We start from the raw sequence: 20,707 nt of genomic DNA, 5'->3' as shown, positions 1-20,707 counted from the left end.
AAAGATATGTCTGTTATAAGTGCTATGAGAAGTTTCTGATGTGATAAGTGCAATGGAGACTCAAATCATCAGACCCCAAATCATCTCTTCTACAATGGCAGAAGATGAGCAGTTTACTAAACAGACTCTTAATTCTGGAACACCAGTCACCACTAAGAGTAGTTATAAGGCACCTTGCAGAAACAGAAAAATTAAGCAAAAGTTGGCACTTAGGTGGTAAGCTCCCCAGCCCTCTTGCCCTGCTTGGCTCCCACAACACAGACAGCAAGTCTTACTCTCCCAAAGGCAGGAGATGACATGATTCCTCACTAGGGAAATTGATCAAACCATGAGAAAAGTGAGCAGATGCTGGCATATGAAAGTCTTCTAATGAAGTGGCTGCATCCTCTCCTGATCATCCCATAGTAAACAACTGAGAAGCTAGAGATTTACAATTGGCATTTTAGTGCCTCACTCTTAAATATGGACAATCAAGGATCACGAGACATTTGAGGAAGCCTAAAAAAACAACAACAGAGAAAAGGAAAGTAGGAGGAAATAAATATTACGAGATGTAGAAGAAATTTTCAAACAAAACAACAGCAACAAAAAAACAAAGCTAAACATCCAGAGTGAACATCCTTAGACACAAGAGAAAATATGAAATCCATGAAATAAGCAGCTTTTTTTAAAAACTGTTTTAAATATTCAGAGAAAAGAGATCTAAAGTAATTTTTATGTAAGCCAGCAGAAATAAAAATTTCAACAAAAAGGTTTAAGGATAAAGCTAATTAAAAAACTAGAAAGGAGAACAAAAGGCCAAAGAGATTTTTTTTAAAAATGAGAGAAAATAGAAGGAAATTAGAGGATCGGTCCAGAAAGTTCAAAAATCTGAATAATAAATGCTCCAGAAAGATGAACACTTGAAATACTTTGGGAAGAAAGAAGTGATAAAAGGAGTAATACAATAAAATGTCCCAGAACAAAAGTTGACAAAATAAAAGGGCTCCTTTTCGTGTCTAGCACATGAAGTGAGAAGACTCCATGCCAAAATCCATTAAGTAAGGATAAAAAGGGATACAAGGTTTCCAAAAATAAATGGAAAAACAGGTTCTATACAAAAGATTGGGAATCAAAATGGTATCGCATTCCACAGAAATTCTGGAAGCTAGAAATCAATAAATGCCCACAGAAATCTGAGGAAACATTATTTCCAAACTAGAAATCTGTACTTAATAAAACAATACATCGAGAATAAAAAAAAATGGCCAGGCACGGTGGTCATGCCTGTAATCCCAGCACTTTGGGAGGCCAGGGTGGACCAGGAGTTGGAAACCGGCCTGGCCAACATGGTGAAACCCCGTGTCGACTAAAAAAAAAAAGACAAAAAATCAGCCGGGAATGGTGGCACGCACCTGTAACCCCAGCTACTCAGGAGGCTGAGGCACGGGAATCTCTTGAACCCAGGAGGCAGAGGTTGCAGCGAGCCAACATCGCACCATTGCACTCCAGCCTGGGTGACAGAGCAAGAGTCCATCTCAAAAAAAAAAAAAAAAAAGATTAAAATTAAAATAAAGGCATTTTCAGACATGTCGTTTCTAAAACAATATTACCTCTGATGTGCCCTTTCTCAGAAAATTGGTGGAAAATATTATAGCTCTGCCAAAATGAGCAGATAAACCAAAAAAGTGAGAGTCATGGGCTCCGTCAAAGGGAGAGGAGAAGGGAACGTGCAGTGTGAGGTGAAGACAAGTCCTGAGACCACCGCTGGGTGGCAGATCTAGAACAGACCAGGAATGGGGACGACCCCAGGAGAAATGTCTGAGGAAGAAAGAATGAAACAGAATGTCCAATGTGCTCACATGGATCAAAAGGAGAATCTCAGTTCTGTCTGAATCTGGGACTGAATTAGTTACAGATAATTACAAAGCTAAGTAAATGAAAAGGCAAGAAAGGAAATGTCACTATAGAATGGTCCAAGTGTGCATAATACTTGCAGTCATATTAATATAAACACTAAACCTGATTTAACTAAAGAGATGGGAGGAGTACACAGGGAATGGGGAACAGCTATGAATCTTAATGTTTTTGTTTTGAAACAGGGTCTTACTCTGTTGCCCAGGCTGGAGTGCAGTGGCGCAATCTTGGCTCACTGTAGCCTCAACGTCCTGGGCTCAAACTATCTGATATGGTTTGGATCTGTGTCCCCACGCAAATCTCACGTCCAACTGCAATCCCTAATGTCGGAGGAGGGACCTGGTGGGAGGTCACTGGATCATGGAGGTGGATTTCCCTCTTGCTGTTCTCATGATACTGAGTGAGCTCTCATGAGATCTGGTTGTTTAAAAGTGCGTGGCACCTCCCGTCTCTCGCCTCCCCCTGCTCCGACCACGTAAGACGTGCCTGCTTTCCCTTTCCCTTTGGCCAAGATTGTAAGTTTCCCAAGGCCTCCCCAGAAGCAGCAGCCTGTACAGCCTGTGGAACTGTGAGCAAACTAAACCTCTTCTATGTGTCAATTACCCAGTCTCAGGTATTTATTTATAGTAATGCAAGAACAGACTAATACACTATCCTTCCACCTTAGCCTCCCGAGTAGGTGGAACTATTCTAATTTTGCTTATTTTTTTGTAGGGATAGGGTCTCGCTATGTTGCCCAGGCTGGTCTTGAACTCCTGGGCTCAATCAATCCTCCTGCCATGGCCTCCCAAAGTACTGGGATTACTGGTGTGAGCCACCATGGCTGGCCTTAAATTTTTACTTTTTTATTTTTAATTTTTTTTTTTTAGATATTGGTTCTCTCTCTGTCACCCAGGTCAAAATGCAGTAGTAAAATCCTGGCTCACTGCAGCCTCAACCTCCCTGGCTCAAATGATCCTCCCACTTTAGCCTCCTGAGTAGCTGGGACTACAAGCATGTGCCCCCATGCCTAGCTAATTTTTTAATTTTTTGTAGAGCCAGGGTTTCGTTATGTTGCCCAGGCTGGTCTTGAACTCGTGGTCTCAAGTGATCTTCTTGCCTTGGCCTCCCAAAGTGCTGGGATTACAGGCGTGAGCCACACTGTGCCTGGCCTGGTCTTAAATTTTATCTTCCACAGTAGAAAGTCAATAAATAATTTCTAAATCTTAAAAAAAAAAAGGCAGTATAAACATGTTAGTTAAAATAAATGGCTACCTCTAGGCAGTAGGAATTGGGAATGGGAGAGATGAGGCAAAGGATTGATATTGGACTCTAAAACTGTGTGACATAGTTCTTTGATGAAAATGTGCTAGACATGGCTGGGTGCAATGGCTATCAGCTCAGCACCTTGGAGGCTGAGGAGAGAGACTCACTTGAGGCCAGGAGTTTGAGACCAGCCTGGGCGACATAGTGAGACCCCATCTCTACAAAAAAATTAAACATTAGCCAGGTTTGGTGGCACACGCTTGTAGGCCCAGCTACTCAGGTGGCTGAGGCAGGAGGATTACTTGGGCCTGAGAGTTTGAGTATACAGTTAGCCATGACTGTACCACTGCACTCCAGCCTGGACGGCAGAGTGAGGCCCTGTCGCTATAGAGAAAACATCTGGTGGAAATTTAAATTAAACTTTAAGAAAAGGAAGTGAAGGAAAAGAGGAAGGAAAGAAGGAATATATGCCTGGAGAATCTCAAGGTCATCAGAAACCAGCTAGGCACTCTACCCAATAAACACTGTTGACTGGTGAAAACGAGTATGAGCTGAAGAGCAGAAAGAAAATCAAGAAAGCAGTAAACATTAGAGGTTCAAACTGGGACATGTAGGATACTGACCTTTGTTCTGTTTTCTTCGGCAAAGCCAGGTGTATCTGTGTCTGGTGGGTAAGCAACTGTGATGTAGACATTATATGGCTTCACCTGCATTTCAAAACAACACATGTACCTTCAGTAACCAAGACACACCGAGGTCCTACACTGCCAACCTGCACTGGCTGCCCTGATTCCCAAAAAGCGGTGAGAACAATGGGGTGATTCTGTACGCAGGGAACTACACCAACTGCATTGAGAAATCCCTCTCCGTGAAGATGATTCCAGAATGAAGGCAAAAAGCTCACCCTAACCTAGACCCGAGAAAACAGCTGGCCCTAAAGTATGGCAAGTCACCTCCTTTGCAGTGTCTTCCGCTCCTGCTGCCCAGGCAGAGGCCCTGAGAGACATCCAATGAGGAGGGCGGTGTTTTAAAAACAGTCCAGTTCTCACACGCACTGTACAACATCCAAGCCCTTTATCAAGGCAAATGGGACCGGTCTGCCCCTTCTTTCTTCACCAGATTGCACATGTTTTCCATTCAGACTGCTTCTGACACTCTTGTGTTAATTTCATCCACAAAATACACTGGGGTCATTAAAATCTGCTGCCCTAGCCCCTTCTTGTGCCCCACCCCAAAGCCAGTCCAGAACTGTCCCTGAGAAGTCTGCTTATTCCGGAGCTCCCTGTACAATTGGCCTCTGTCCATTAGGAGGTCAAGAGTCACCTCCTCCACTGAACCAACGAGAACCACTGGGTAGAACCTCCAAGACAGACCAGCCAAGTACCTCCCCTGTGGACAACCTCAACCTGCATTCACATAGGGAAAGCCCTCCGCCTTATCTGAAACTCTGTGTGGCCCCTCTCAATCTGACACTTGGAGTAGGTTGTTACACTTGTGTGCCTCACCACCTCGCCTGCACACTTTGCGCTTCACACCCCCACTCACACACATAACCCCAACAATTCCAGCAGATTCTTCTGCTGTTGGCCGGGACACACCCTCCCACAGATTGCTCAGCCACAGCCCTGCTGCACACACTTATCTCACCCTGCCAATTAGCAACTCGAAGAGCAATGGTTCATACCGTGAAAATCTCTTTGCCATGATTTTTATTTGGTATTGGCTCACTCTTTCATCCCTAGGAACACACCTAAGGGATCTGGAAGCGGAGAGGCAGCTGACAGATCAGCCACTGCACATCTTCAGGAGGGTACCCTAGGCTGAAAATCAACACCACACTGCCTAATGTGACGGCCTTTAAGAGTAGCCCAGGGGTCGGGCGCGGTGGCTCATGCCTATAATCCCAACATTTTGGGAGGCCAAGGCGGGCGGATCACCTGAGGTCAGGAGTTCGAGACCAGCCTGGCCAACATGGTGAAACCCTGTCTTTAGCAAAACTACAAAAATTAGTTGGGTTTGGTGGTGGGTGCCTGTAATCCCAGCTGCTCGGGAGGCTGAGGCAGAAGAATTGCTTGAGCCCGGGAGGCGCAGGTTGCAGTGAGTTGAGATCACACCACTGTACTCCAGCCTGGGTGACAAGAGGGAGACTCCATCTCAAAAAAAAAAAAAGAGTAGCCCAGAGTCTCATCTCATGCAGCCCTTTTCTTCCCTGGTTCCTTCAGTGAAGCAGTTTTGAGGGCTTTAAGGGAAGCTGCAAGGGGAAGGAGAAGCACGCACAGGCCTGCAAGCAGAAGATCCAGGCCAGCCACCCTGGAAAGTGCAGTCGTGAAAGTGAGATGTCTTTGTGGGTTCCATTCCAGTGCAATTAGGGCGTGGGACAGCCCATCCACTGGGCATCGCCAGGGCATGCAGCTTCACAGCCCAGCCATGCTCATAAATAGCTCTGGATTGGGGCCAGGTAATGAGGCAGATGAGCCAGAAACTCGCTTCCACTTGTTTTTGAGATAGTGACTTACGAACACCTCGTCCTCCCCAGCCTTGCCCTCCACTGTGCACCGACCAGAGAAAAACACCACAAAAATTCCAGCGAGTTGTCATTAGGCAGCCCACATCAAGACTGACACTGACTGGCCAGAAACTCACGAGTGCGCTGCCCCTCTGCCTTCTCTCTCATGGTAAAGGAGGATGCTGGCTCCAAAGCTAATGGAAGACGGGATTACAGAGCAGTGCTTCTCAAAATCAAGGTTATGGCTGCATTGCCAAAGGTTAAAACAGCTTTTCAGAGCAGCTTCTTCATGAGGTAGGAAGACAGATTGCTGGGCTTGGGAGAAACCAGTCCAATCGCTTCTAGATTGGTATTGTCGCTACGCCATCCAACCAAATGACTCTCCCAGTCTCTGGCTGGATACCTCCAGTGGCTAGTCACCTCACCATTTGCATATTCTTTTATTTATTCATGCAACAACGAGCACTTATTGAATTACTTCTACATGCCAGTATTGTTCTAAGAACAAAGCATAAGGGTAGGATTCTAGTTTCCTGAAACTCTTGGTCAAATAATTTGCTAAAATCTGAATATACTAAACCACATCTACACCTTCTTTTAATCAACTGAGCTCATAATCCTGTCATAAACAAAAATGAGGGTAGATTGGCTTTACTTGTTCTTATAAGACAATGCTAGCTCCCTGAGATCACCACTCTCTCTAAGAACAGATGAGCCAGGTCCTCACTGAGTCCCCTGCTGCCTGGTCACTGCTTCTCCTCATCCCTGTTGCCTGACCATTCTCTGTGTCCCTCACTCTGCCCCACGCCCATCCTATTACTTCCTCCCTTCTCTCTGGCCTCAACCTCAAACAGAAAGACAACTGACCACTTGTTCAAAAACCGATTTGTGGGCCGGGTGCAGTGGCTCACACCTGTAATCCCAGCACTTTGGGAGGCCAAGGCGGGCAGATCACCTGAGTGTAAGACCAGCCTGGCCAATATGGTGAAACCCCATCTCTACCAAAAATACAAAAATTAGCCAGGCGTGGTGGTGGGCACCTGGAATCCCACCTACTTGGGAGGCTGAGCCAGGAGAATCGCTTGAACCAGGGAGGCAGAGATTGCAGTGAACTGAGATCACGCCACCGCACTCCAGCCTGGGCGACAGAGTGAGACTCTGTCTCAAAACAAACAAACAAACAAACAAACACACACAGATTTGTTATTAAAATAATCCACACAGGATGTGCTGTTCCCCATTCCATCAAAACAAAGACGGTGGGGGCTGGAAAGATTACGGCTGTGTACAGGAAACTCCGGAATTTAAGCTTTAACTTACTTTCAGACCACAGAGGGAAGAGATGGGAGGAGAGGGGCATGATCAGGGTAAGAAAAGCAGAAAAGGGAGCATCAATTTTTTTTTGTTTTTGGCTTGGTCTCTGCTACCGCATCTTTAGCTATAACACAACTCAGAAGTCTGCTTTCCAAAAGATGAACTTTTAAAATCTTTACATTTCTTCCTAAAAGACTGAGTAAAAAAAGACCAAAAAGTGCCAACAATGCATTCTTTCAAAATTACTCATGGTACCCATAACAATGCCAGGGTCCTACCTTAGTTTGGGGGCAAAGGGAGGTGGACAGAGAGACTTCAAAGTTAATTAAACCCAAAGAATTGTTACAAATATTTAGAGGCCAGACACAGTGGCTCACACCGCCTGTAATCCCAGAACTTTGGGAGGCCAAGGCAGGTGGATCACCTGAGTCCAGGAGTTCAAGACCAGCCTGGGCCACATAGCGAGACCCCATGTCTACAAAAAAAATAAAATAAAATAAGTAAAAAATAAACGAACAACAAAAAAAAAACCAGCAAGGCATGGTAGGACACACTTGTAGTCCCAGCCACTTGGGAGGCTGAGGTGGGAGGACTGCTTGGGCCCAGGAGGTGGAGGCTACAGTGAGCCAAGATCAAACCACTGCACTCCAGCCTGGGCAACAAAGCAAGACTGTGTCCAGAAAATAAAAATTTAAAAAAAAAAAAAAGTATTTAGAGTTTGAGCAATTACATAAGGTTTCATTGACAGAAAACACACCTACCTTGACCAAATTATCCAGGTTTCAAAAAAATGCGACTATAATTACTTTAGGGTCACAGTAATTGGTTTGATGCAAGTTCTACTACGAACAAACTAGATTTTGATGATTGCATTTCTTTTCCCCAGAACCTATTTTTTTATGGGATACGTTCATTTTCTTTTCTTTTTTTTAAGTGAGGGCATTTTTAATAGAGTCCAAATAAGGACAGAAGTCATGCAGACTTGAGTGTGCAGACCGGCTACTTGCAGTATGCAAATCACACTTGTCACAGAGATTGGGGGGCTCCGTCTGTACCAGCAATCCACTTTCTTTTTCCTCTTTTTTAGCATCTCTGTTCTACTTGAAGTGAAACCAGGCCACCCCGATTGTACACTTTGCTCTAAATCAGTGAATGCTGACACAGCTTTGCAAAAAGTCCTAATGGGCAGATTCTTCATCCCGCAAACACCCCTTCACCTACACGGATCCGAAGACCAAAGTAAGGGGCCGAGGCAACCAGCCAGGTGAACCAACTAGCTGGACGCATCATCTGCTGCAAAAGGGCAGCAGACCTGGAGTCAAAGCTTGGATCGTGTTATGATTTCTGTCACTAAGTAACTATGTGACTTTGAGCAACACATTGAATGTATTGAAAATGGGGTTTTCCTCTCATTAGGTGGCATTACAACATCTCCGTCACATATTTTACAAAACTGTGATAAAAATAAAATGGTGGCTGGGTGTGCTGGCTCACACGTGTAATTCCAGCACTTTGGGAGGCTAAAGCCAGAAGATTGTTTGAGCTTAGGCGTTTGAGACCAGCTTTGGCAACACAGTGAGACCCCTTCTCTACAAAAAATTTTAAAAATTAGCCAGGCATGGTGATGTGCACCTGTGGTCTTAGCTACTTGGGAGGCTGAGACAGGAGGATCACTTGAGCCACGGAGCTCGGGGTTACAGTGAGCTATGATTGTGCCACTGCACTCCAGCCTGGGTGACAGAGTGAGACGCTGTCTCTAAAAAAAAATAATAAAATAAAAATAAATAAACCAGGTATTCACAAAAGGACTTTTCAAATTTAAAAACTTCAAAAGAAATACCAGTATTCTTTTTTGAAATTTCACAGCCATCAGAGTCCTATTGGCTAAGCATATTATAACTATCTATTATTAAGAGTATTGGGCCAATTGATAACAAAATCTGTGGCTGGTTCCTTTGGTATGAGAATGGCATGGTCTATCAGTCCCTACGTGGCACATAGGGGCTGTCGCTGTCCCAGCAACTCATCTGTACTGCAACACTCGTCCCATATCTAACCAATGTGGTGCTCTATCACACACCATCAAGGTCTCTTATGGGGGTCTTCTAAATAGGGGTCAGCAAACTATGGCCCATGAGCCAGATCTGGCCCTCTGCCTGTTTTTTATAAGTAAAGTTTTATTGGAACACAGTGACAACTGTTCATTTACACATTGTCTACTGAGGCTGCTTTCCTGCTATCACAGCTGACTTAAGTAGCTATATTAGGCACCATTCAGCCTTTAAAACCTAACATATGTACTGTCTGCTCTTTGGTGAAAGTTTTGTCAACCCCTGATCTAAATCATCAACCAGGATTCCCAAAAGCACACTCTTACTATAAGAGGGTTGGCCACAGTCAATACCCTTCTGGGCTCTTAACATTTTAGGCATCCACTGGAGGTCTTAGCTCACATGCCTTGTGGATAAGAGGGGACGACTGTACAGAGCAATGGAAAGAACTTTACCCTGCCTTTTTCAGCATGTGATTTTTGGGTAGATACGTATGTGATGCTCTCTAAGCATTCCTGTGTGACAATAATGTGGAAGTCGGCTTCATGCAGCTGAGATGCAAAGTTGCGCTCATCATGACAAACGCTATTTTGATGCAAATCCTAACTACATCCTTCTTCCACAAAATGTTCTATTAACTATGTAAATAAAAAGCATTCATTTTCCCAACATTTCTTTAAGATATAAAAATATAAATACTGGGAGAGTCAAATTATTGCTTTATTCCAACCCTCCCATTTTACAGATGAGGAAACTGAGAGCAAGTTAAATGACTTGTCTAAAAGCTAAAAATTAGCAGCTGATTCAAGCTCTTCCCTCAAACATGTACTAATTTCATGTATTATTCAGTCATAAGGACAATCTTTTTGTTAAAGAAAAATCTCTATAAAATAAAGTATCTGGTTAACCTTACTCACATTCACACAGTATTAGACCAATAACACTATGAAGATATTACTAGTATTTTGCGTATTAAATTAAACAAGCAAAAATCCCATTAACATTTTGCATCTGTTGTAACTATAATCTTCATGCAACGAAAAATGTTAACTGTAAAACTCAGGGTTGAGCCAATTCTCTTTCACTAATGTCAAATCTAAAAATCTCTAATTTAATACAACAGCAAATGTAAAGAAGCTACAAAACTAAAGTGGAATGTATATTGTTGAGCGGAGAGGAATACATACAAAAATGAATACATTTTACCTCCATCTGCAAAGCTTCTGCCAATCCCCTTATGGCAAACTTGGATGCAGAGTAGGCTGTGAAACCGAATAATCCCAACTGTCCTGCCTGGGAGGACACAAACACGATCCTGCCCACCCGGCGCTCCTTCATGGTGGTGATCACGGCCCGGCTGGGGTACACGCTGCCCAGGTAATTGATGCTCATTAACCTCTGCAGGGAACAAAGAGGCCACATGAGGAGTGCATGAGGTCAAAAGCCTCAAGGCTGTGCTCATGGAGAATTCAGTCTGCTTTCTGGATTTCAGTTCTTCAATGCATGCTCAAGTGACTGGGAAGCTCAACAGGCTTACGGAATGAATGACTGATGACGTTTTGCTATAAATGAAATGTGATTTGAGACCTACCATTATTTGAAGGCTCGGGACCTACCATTTGAAGCCTGTGTCAGTCTAGTCTTGCATTCTGACCATGACAGCAGTTACGTTTTTCCTGAAAACTGGTCAAAGTTAGCTTTCTCCTTATAAAAAGTATACTGCATGTTTGTGGGTAGTACTTTCTGAAAGACCTTTTTAGGAAAGAACTTCCAAGTATTTGTAGTCCTATTGTTTTAAGCAATAAGAAAAGCACAAACAGAGTAGGAGGGTGATTAAAAGTTTTGGTTTCAAGCCTTGGCTCTCCCACTTATTGCCTATTTGATGATGAAAAAGCAAGTCAGACATTCTACTCATTTTCTCGGCTGAAAACAAGGTTAATATGGGTATGACCACATAGGGCTGTTCCAAGGATTAAAAGAGAAAACACAAGGTAAGCGCTAGCACAGCTCTGGGTCTCAAGAACCACTGGCTCTCCCATTATGATGGGTAAGAGTACTAGTAGTATATTTTCTCCTTAACTTAAGCTTTTAATTTTTATTTATTTATTTTTTGCTTTTTTACTATTATCATTTTTTTTTTTTTTAGAGACAGGGTCTCACTCGCTTACCCAGGTTGAAGTGCAGTGGAGCTACCTTGGATGGGTAAGAGTACTAGTAGTATATTTTCTCCTTAACTTGCAAGCTTTTAATTTTTATTTATTTATTTATTGCTTTTTTACTATTATCATTTTTTTTTTTCAGAGACAGGGTCTCACTGGCTCACCCAGGTTGAAGTGCAGTGGTGCAACCTTGGCTCACTGCAGTCTCAATCTCCCGGGCTCAAGCAATCCTCTTGCCTCAGCCTCTTGAGTACATGGGACTACAGGCACATGTCACCACGCCCAGCTAATTTTTGTATTTTTTGTAATGACAGGGTCCTCTTATTTTGCCTAGGCTGGTCTTGAACTCCTGGGCTCCAGCAATACTCCTGCCCTTGACCTCCCAAAGTGATGGGATTACAGGCATGAGCCACTGTGCCTAGCCCAAGCTCTTAAAAACCTTAAATTTAGGCCGGGCACGGTGGCTCAAGCCTGTAATCCCAGCACTTTGGGAGGCCGAGACGGGCGGATCACGAGGTCAGGAGATCGAGACCATCCTGGCTAACATGGTGAAACGCCGTCTCTACTAAAACATACAAAAAACTAGCCGGGCGAGGTGGCGGGCGCCTGTAGTCCCAGCTACGCGGGAGGCTGAGCCAGGAGAATGGCGTGAACCTGGGAGGCGGAGCTTGCAGTGAGCTGAGATCCGGCCACTGCACTCTAGCCTGGGTGACAAAGCAAGACTCCGTCAAAAAAAAAAAAAAAAAAAACCTTAAATTTTAACTTGAAAATCTAATAATCCGTGCATTAAAATGTTTCAAATATTCAAATATTTGTAAAAATATTAGATCAGCATGTAAATAAAAACTAAATACCTCAATTGGGGAACTTGAGATCAATCATAATTCTTTTTCATATTATGGACAGAACATGAACATACAATCATAATATTTTAGTTCAAGAGAATATTAGATTTTGTTTGTTTTTGTTTGAGATGGAGTTTCGCTCTTGTCGCCAAGGGTGGAGTATAGTGGTGTGATCTTGGCTCACTGCAACCTCTGCCTCCCGGGTTCAAGCAATTCTCCTGCCTCAGCCTCCAGAGCAGCTGGGATTACAAGCACCCACCACTAAGCCTGGCTAATTTTTTGCATGTTTAGTAGAGACAGGGTTTTGCCATGTTAGGCAGGCTGGTCTCGAACTCCTGACCTCAGGTGATCCGCCCACCTCGGCCTCCCAAAGTGTTGGGATGACAGGTGTGAGCCACTGCACCAGGCCTAGATAATCTTTTTAAATGATGACCAGAAACACTGGAAGTGACAGGGAAAAATATCTATGCTATTTAAGTTTAAAAAGCAGAAGCCAGACTATATGCATGCTGTAACTGTAATTACTTCAAAGGTTAAGTAAAAGCACACATGCTCAGAGAGAAGACCAAAGAAGTACAGAAGATCATAACTGACTGAGTTAGGATGCTGGGATTCTCATTTTTTTCCAAAAATGTGTTTTAATAACATGATATTGTTTTGATAATAAAAATGTTCTAAGCCAGGCACGGTGGCTCATGCCTGTAATCCCAGCACTTTGGGAGGCCGAGGTAAGTGGATTACCTGAGGTCAGTAGTTCAAGACCAGCCTGACCAACTTGGTGAAAACCCATCTCTACTACAAAAAAAAAAAAAAATTAGCCAGGCATGGTGGTGGGCACCTGTAATCCCAGCTACTCAGGAGGCTGAGGCAGGAGAATTGCTTGAGCCTGAGAAGTGGAGGTTGCAGTGATCCACGATTGAGCCACTGCGCTCCCGCCTGGGTGACAGAGCGAGACTCCGTCTCCAAAAAAAAAAAAAAAAAAAAAGTTCTAAAAGAATATTTGGAAAACGATGGCACACTGAACACATGTGTTTACCTCAGCTCCCTTTAGAAACCTCGCTAAAATCTCAGCGAAGAGACTCTTTTTTTAAGGCAAGAACCCACAAGAACAAAGAAAACAGGAATAAAAATAACAGCAATAACCTTTTGGAAGCTGAAGAACAGACTGACGAGGGGTAACTAACTTAGCAGACCACAAAAAACTAAAACCTAAGCGGGGAGTGGAGAAACTAAAAAGCCAGATTCTACCACAGAACCCCAAAAGGCTCCAGCCACAAGAGTCTCTGGGATGGAGGGAAAGGTGGGCCGGCATGGGGCTGAGACAGGAGTAGGGACTAAGAGTCTACTTAATAAGCAATCAGCTAGAAACAGCCCAAATGACCATTGACGATGACTAGCTAAACAGAATGTGGTCAATCCATACAACAGAATATTATCGCCCTATAAAAAGGAATGAAGTACCCATATATGCTACATGTGGGATGAGCCTCAAAAACATGATGCCAAGAGAAAGAGGCCACACATAGAAGGGCACGTATCATGATTCCAATCATACTAAATTACCAGAGACAGAACACAGTTTGGTGGTTGTCAGAGATCGGGTGTGGGGATGAGCAGGGATGGGGAGCAACTGCTTACCAGGTGAGGGCTGCCCTGTGGGTGATGTGTTTGTTTCAGAAGTAGGCGGAGGTGGTGGTGGCACCGCATTGTGAATGTGCTAACTGCCTCTGCACGGCTCACTTTAAAAATGGTTAATTTAATGTTATATGAATTTCACCTCAATTAAAAAAAAGAATGTAGGACAATGAAAAAAAAGGAGTTAGATCTTAGATGCCTTTCCCCTCTCCGCAGGGCAGATCTGTATCCCTCTTCCAGCCTGGCAGGAGACTGGAGGTTCCGTTTCTAGGGAAAGTAGGTCTGGATAAAGAGGTTTAAGAGAAAGTCTGCCTAGACAGTGCACACAAAGACAACACCACTCTCCCCAGCTTTATTGTCACAGGAGGCTGGAAGACACTCCTCAGGGCTTCTGACCAACCCAAGAGAAAAGATTTACAGATAATGACATTGAAACTACGGCCCACAGATATGACCACACAATCACCCTTCCAAAGGATCCATTGTCAAACAGGTCCACAAACAAGCAAAGAAGTCCCAGTCACCTTGTTAGGGCCTGATTCCGAAAACACAGCCAAGGGCCTCCAGACTCCCAGTGAACTCTCTCACACCAAAGACAGAGCCACTGGCCTCTAAGAGAAAGTAAACACACATACAAAGCAGAGACAATGAAGGACAAAAGAATTCTCCTTAACATCTACAGGGAGATAAGAGGGGAGATAGCACCAAGAAACCACAAAGAAAAGCACTGAAAAGGAAAATTAAGGGAAGAGTATTGGCCGGGCGCGGTGGCTCAAGCCTGTAATCCCAGCACTTTGGGAGGCCGAGACGGGCGGATCACGAGGTCAGGAGATCGAGACCATACTGGCTAACACGGTAAAACCCCGTCTCTACTAAAAAATACAAAAAAGCTAGCTGGGCGAGGTGGTGGGCGCCTGTAGTCCCAGCTACTCGGGAGGCTGAGGCAGGAGAATGGCATAAACCCGGGAGGCGGAGCTTGCAGTGAGCTGAGATCCGGCCACTGCACTCCAGCCCGGGCGACAGAGCGAGACTCCGTCTCAAAAAAAAAAAAAAAAACAAAAAGGGAAGAGTATTGGGATTCCCCAAGACCACGCCCAGGCTGATGATTCACTAGAAGGTGTAAGTTCTCAGCAGATGGTCCTGCTCAGGACTAAGACTTATTACAGGGAAAGGATGCAAAGCCAAATCAGCAAAAGGAAAAGACACAGGGAGAAAAGTCCAGAAGAAACCAGGTGCAAGTTCCAACAGTCCTTGCCCAGTGGAGTCACACAGGATGTGCTTAATTCTCGCACAGGCCAAAGTACCGTGTACAGGCATTTCATTGTATTTATTTATTTTTTTTTTTAGACAAAGTCTCGCTCTGTTGCCCAGGCTGGAGTGCAGGGGCGTGATCTCGGCTCACTGCAACCTCCGTCTCCCAGGTTCAAGCGATTCTCCTGCCTCAGCCTCCCAAGCAGCTGGGACTACAGGTGCACACCACCACGTCCAGCTAATTTTTGTATTTTTAGTAGAGACGGGGTGTCACCATGCTGGCCAGGCTGGTCTCAAACTCCTGACCTCAAATGATCCACCCACCTCAGCCTCCCAAAGTGCTGAGATTACAGGCGTGAGCCACCATGCCTGGCCTGTGTACAGGCATTTTACATGCAAGTGAACTTCAATTAAATTAAAAACTGAAAATAATAAAGCAAACATATAACTGAGATAGAATTCATTTTAAATAAAAATCATTTCCTATCATTAGAAAATGCACCAACTATGGTACAGGTTGAGTGTCCCTTATCGAAAAAGCTTGGAACAAGAAGTGTTTTGGATTTGAGTTTTTTTGGATTTTGGAATATTGTATTGTACTTATTGGTTCAGCATCCCTAATCTGAAAATCTGAAATCCGAAATGCCATAAGAGGCATTTCCTTTGAGCATTATGTTGGCACTCAAACAGTTTCAGATTTTGAGCTGGGTGTGGTGGCTCACTCCTGTAATCCCAGCGCTTTGGGAGGCCAAGGCAGATGGATCACAAGGTCAGCAGTTCCAGACCAGCCTGGCCAACACGGTGAAACCCTGTCTCTACCAAAAATACAAAAATTAGCTGAGCATGGCGGTGGGTGCTTGTAGTCCCAGCTACTCGGGAGGCTGAGGCATGAGAATTGCTTGAGCCCAAGAGGCAGAGGTTGCAGTGTGCCAAGATTGCACCACTGTACTCCAGCCTCAGTGACAGAGCAAGACTCTGTCTCAAAAAAAAGAAAGAAAAGAAAAAGATTGCTGATGCACTGGCAACTAAAAAACATTTTCCATTTTTAAAACATTTCAGGCCAGGTGTGGTGGCTCACACCTGTACTCCCAGCACTTTGGGAGGCCGAGGTGGGCCAGTCACTTGAGGTCAGGAGTTTGACACCAGCTGGGCCAACATGGCAAAAACCATCTCTACTAAAATAAAAAAAATTAGCTGGGTGTGCTGACATGTGCCTGTAATCCCAGCTACTAGGGAGGCTGAGGCAGGAGAATCATTTGAACTTGAGAGGTGGAGGTTGCAGTGAGCGGAGATCATGCCACTGCACCCAAGCCTGGGCAACAGAGCGAGACTCCATCTTGAAAAAAGAAAAAAAAAAACAAAAAAAAATTTCAAATCTTAATAAGATGCAGTATCTTTTTATATTGATTTGAGAACCCTAGTGAGTCTGTTCTTCAACTTTTTTGGTTTCTCCTTGTTAATAATACTGATGTCTGACATGATCCAGCATCTCTCAGGTTACAAAGTACTCTCTTGAAAATATGACCTCAGTGAATTGCTACAGTAATCTGTGTCAGATCAGAAGTTCCATTCCCATTTTTGCTGGTTTTCTCACCTATAAAATGTCTAAACTCTTAAGGTTCAATGGTCATGACACTGGAACGAAAACCTTGCTCAGCTTCACCTTGTTCAGCCTTCCTCCAGAGTCTTCTAAAGCTTCCATGGACATCTGAATGCATTCATCTAATTGATTCTTAAAGCTTTTACCCGTGGCTTGCTCTGCTTTTAGTGTATGTGCTACTCCAGTGAGTAAACATTTTTACTTACTTCAAAGGTACTAACTTCAAGATCTTCAAATTTTCCTGACATTGCCATTCCTGCACAATTTACAAGCATGTCCACTGGACCCAGTTTCTCCTGTGCCTAGAAAAATGTAGCAGAGCAGGCATTAAGAAACAGAGAAGAAAAACCACTCAGCAGCAAATCCATGCTGATAAATAAAATTTACAAAACTATTAAACCTATAGAGAAGTTGTGCCCATTCCAAGCCACATAGCAAAATGGCAAGAACAAATCAAAAGTCAAGCACATTGGTGAATTCCAATTAGCCCAACCTCTTACTTGTTTTATGACATTCTCTACTTGGTTATAGTCTTGAGATACGTCAACCGATATGCAAAGCACCACCTGTGAAAAAAGAAAAAAAGTGATCAAAGTTTTGCAGGTACCAAACTATTTTTTAAAGATATTTTTAAAGAAAAGATAATTCATTGAATACAGAAGGAAGCCAATATTGAATGAAGAGATTTCAGTGTTTGCTGATGATGCAATTCGTAGAATCTAATTTTCTTGGCAATTTTTGGAGTTAAAACTCTGAAGAATCTTTTTAAAAATATATAAATGCTCCTCTTGAAATGCCACTAATCTATAGTGACAGAAGGCAGATAAGGGGTTGCCCACAGCCAGGCATGAGGGATGGAAGGAACTGTGAAAGGGCACAGGCCGACCCTGGGGAGTGATGGAAATATTCCATATCAGGGCCTCAGTGCTGATTCCTTCAAAGAGGAATCCTGTCCAAATGATCAAAATTCCTAAGAAAAGGAAACAGCCCTCCCTCCAAATATAACCTGCACATTCTAGTCTAGAGGGGTTGCCCTTGGTTGTAATGTATACCTAGAGTGGATTTTATCCCAACATCCTCAGATAGAAAACATTGTTTTAAAGGTAGTAGTAATTGGCTAGGCATGGTGGCTTACACCTGTAATCCCAGCACTTTGGGAGGCTGAGGCAGGTAGATCATTTGAGGTCAGGAGTTCGAGACCAGCCTGGCCAACATGGTGAAACCCCGCCTCTACTAAGAATACAAAAAATTAGCCTGGCGTGGTGGCGGGCACCTGTAATCCCAGCTACTGGGGAGACTGAGGCAGAAGAATTGCTTGAACCCAGAAGATAGAGGCTGCAGTCAGCCGAGATCGCACCACTGCACACCAGCTTGGGTGACAGAGTGAGACTCTGTCTCAAAGAAAAAAAAAAAAGGGCAGTAGTAATCATATGATTAATTTTAAAACATGCCTTTTCATACAGTATTAGACCAGTTACTATAAATAAAATCTATGCCACAGACAAGTGAAATTTCAAAACAAAAAAATGTTAACAAGTCACACACACACACACACACACACACACACAAAGGTCCCTAGAAGCCTGGCAGGGCATAAGAAGGATCAAGCTCATTCTCTCCTGCCCTAGCCTTATCTCCATCTCCCTTCCTTGATGTGAAAGATAAGTTTCCCACCTGACCTAAAGCCCTCTGGCAGATGAAGAGGTAGAAGGTGGCATGATGAGGAAGCCCAGAGCAGAGACAGTGCTGGCAGCAGGCAAGACTGGCCTAGGCCCTGAACACTGACTCCTGGCTTCACACCATACTCCTTCCTCTATCAGATATTACAGGAATACGGGAAAAAATGGGGCAATTTACAGAGCTGCTGTTTTTCCAATGCTTGTGGGCTTCAGAGAAGGGGGGTAAAAACCACAGTCCTAGAGGAAAAACTCACGTGTGCAGAAGATGTACACAAGGAGTTTTACCTGCAGCACAGACTGCAATTGCAAAGATAAAAATACAAAATAAAATAAAAAGAATGGAAACAGCTCAATAGGAGGGAACTGATGGAACAAGCTCTGGTGTACTTCAATCCTAGGCAGGAGCAATTTAAGGCAAATCTACTTAATGCACGTGGAAAGATCTCTAACACTCTGGAGGGGAAAAAGTCAATGAACACCACAGTGAAATACTATTTAAAACTCATCAGAAAGGCAAAAAGTAAAAAGTCTGTCAATACCAAGTATTGGCAGGGATGTGGCACAACAGGAACCACAGTCCTACTTGTGGGAGCTTAACCACTTTGGTGAGGTTGAACAACTGCATACACTACAGCTCTGCAATTTCTTTTCTGGGTATGTACCATTCTTGCACGTGTGCACAAAGAGAATAGTGAAAGCTTTTCTAATAGTAAAAAACAAAACAAACTAACAAAAATACTGGGAACCACCTAAATATCCACCAGTTGCTGAACTGATGAACAAAATGTGGTCTATACATACAATGGAATACTATATAGTAGTAAAAAAAAATGAACTCCAACTTTATACAGCAACATAAATGAATTTTTCAAATTTTATATATATATATATATATTTTTTTTTTTTTTTTGAGATCGAGTCTCCTTCTGTCACCCAAGGAGTACAGTGCTGCGATCTTTGCTCACCTCAAGCTTTGCCTCCCAGATTTAAGCGATTCTCCTGCCTCAGCCTCCTTCCTGAGTAGCTGGGATTACAGGCGCAGCTAATTTTTTATATTTTTAGTAGAGACACAGTTTCACCACATTGTCCAGGCTGATCTCAAAGACCTGATCTCAAGTGATCTGCCCGTCTCAGCCTCGCAAAATGTTGAGATTACAAGCATGAGCCACTGCGCCTGGCCTTAAAAATAGTATTGAGTGGTCCGGGCATGGTGGCTCACGCCTGTAAGCCCAGCGCTTTCGGAGGCTGAGGCGGGCAGATCACAAGGTTGGGAGTTCGAGACCAGCCTGACCAACATGGTAAAACCCTGTCTCTACTAAAAATACAAAAATTAGCCAGGCACAGTGGTGCACACCTGTAATCCCAGCTACTCAGGAAGCTAAGGCTTGAACCCGGGAGGCAGAGGTTGCAGTGAGCTGCGATCACGCCACTGCACTCCAGCCTGGGCAACAAGAGCAAGACTCCATTTCAAAATAAATAAATCATATTGAGTGAAGAAATCAAGTTGCATAAGAAGCATAAAGAATGAAGTTATACAAATTTATAGAGAAAGAAAGTAGATGAGTGACTGCCTAGCTGAGAGGAGGCTGGGAGGAAATGGCAAGTGACTGCTAATACAGATGGAGATTCTTCATGGGGTGAGGAAAACGTTCCAAAATTGATTCTGGTGATAGTGGCGCAACTCTAGGAATATATTAAAAATCATTGAATCATATACTTTAAATGGGTCAACTGTATGGTATGTAAATTGTATTTCACAAAGCTGCTAAAAAATAAGAATGATATAATAAAAGAAGTAGAACTAAATATATTGGCCAGGCACGATGGCTCACACCTATAATCTCAGCACTTTGGGAGGTCAAGGAAGGCAGATCACCTGAGGTCGGGAGTTCAATACTAGCCTGACAAACATGGTAAAACCCCATCTCTAGTAAAAATACAAAAAAAAAATTAGCCAGGCGTGGTGACATGCACCTGTAATCCCAGCTACTCGGGAGGCTGAGGCAGGAGAATCTCTTGAACCCAAGAGGTGGAGGTTGCAGTGAGCCAAGATGGCACCACTGCACTCCAGCCTGGGTGACAGAGAGAGACTCCATCTCAGAAAAAAAAAAACAAAAAAAAAGAACTAAAGAATATATTATTATGTAGAGTCATGTGCATATATGGTAAAATTAAAAAGAAAAAGAGGCAGGGCACAGTGGCTCACTCCTATAATCCCAGTACTTTGGGAGGCAGAGGTAGGCAGATCGCTTGAGCCCAGGAGTTAAAGACCAGCCTGGGCAACATGGTGAAAACCCCATCCCTACCAAAAATACAAAAATTAGCCATGCATGATGGCACGTGCCTATAATCCCAGCTACTAGGGAGGCTGAGGTGGGAGGATTGCTTGAGTCCAGGAGGTGGAGGCTGCAGTGAGCTGAGATCGCACACCTGCACTCCAGCCTGGATGATAGTGAGACACTGTCTCAAAAAAAAAAAAAGAGAAAAAAAAAAAAAAAAACAAAGAAAGCATCAACGCAAAAAATT

General features: G+C 43.7%; 1 protein-coding gene and 1 long non-coding RNA gene across 4 annotated transcripts in view; both read right to left on the bottom strand.

Moving 5' to 3' along the window:
• The window catches only part of LOC126941481 (uncharacterized), a 242,837-nt gene that overhangs the window by 13,472 nt on the left and 208,658 nt on the right, over positions 1-20,707 (bottom strand). The gene's annotated exons all lie outside the window — the stretch shown is intronic.
• Positions 1-20,707, bottom strand: part of KDSR (3-ketodihydrosphingosine reductase) — a 41,575-nt gene that overhangs the window by 13,472 nt on the left and 7,396 nt on the right. For both annotated transcript variants that reach the window (XR_007721311.1, XM_050768132.1), the window contains exons 4-7: positions 17,003-17,068; positions 16,709-16,804; positions 10,219-10,410; positions 3,765-3,848 (exon numbers count right to left, since the gene is read on the bottom strand). Coding sequence is in view for 1 of the 2 variants with exons in the window: in XM_050768132.1 (XP_050624089.1) it covers positions 3,765-3,848; positions 10,219-10,410; positions 16,709-16,804; positions 17,003-17,068 (438 nt within the window). In the remaining variant the exon portion in view is untranslated. The remainder of the gene's footprint in view (positions 1-3,764; positions 3,849-10,218; positions 10,411-16,708; positions 16,805-17,002; positions 17,069-20,707) is intronic.

The sequence above is a fragment of the Macaca thibetana genome, chromosome 18, assembly GCF_024542745.1.
Source record: "Macaca thibetana thibetana isolate TM-01 chromosome 18, ASM2454274v1, whole genome shotgun sequence".
Taxonomy (NCBI): domain Eukaryota; kingdom Metazoa; phylum Chordata; class Mammalia; order Primates; family Cercopithecidae; genus Macaca; species Macaca thibetana.
This window is presented reverse-complemented; position numbering and strand designations above follow the sequence as displayed.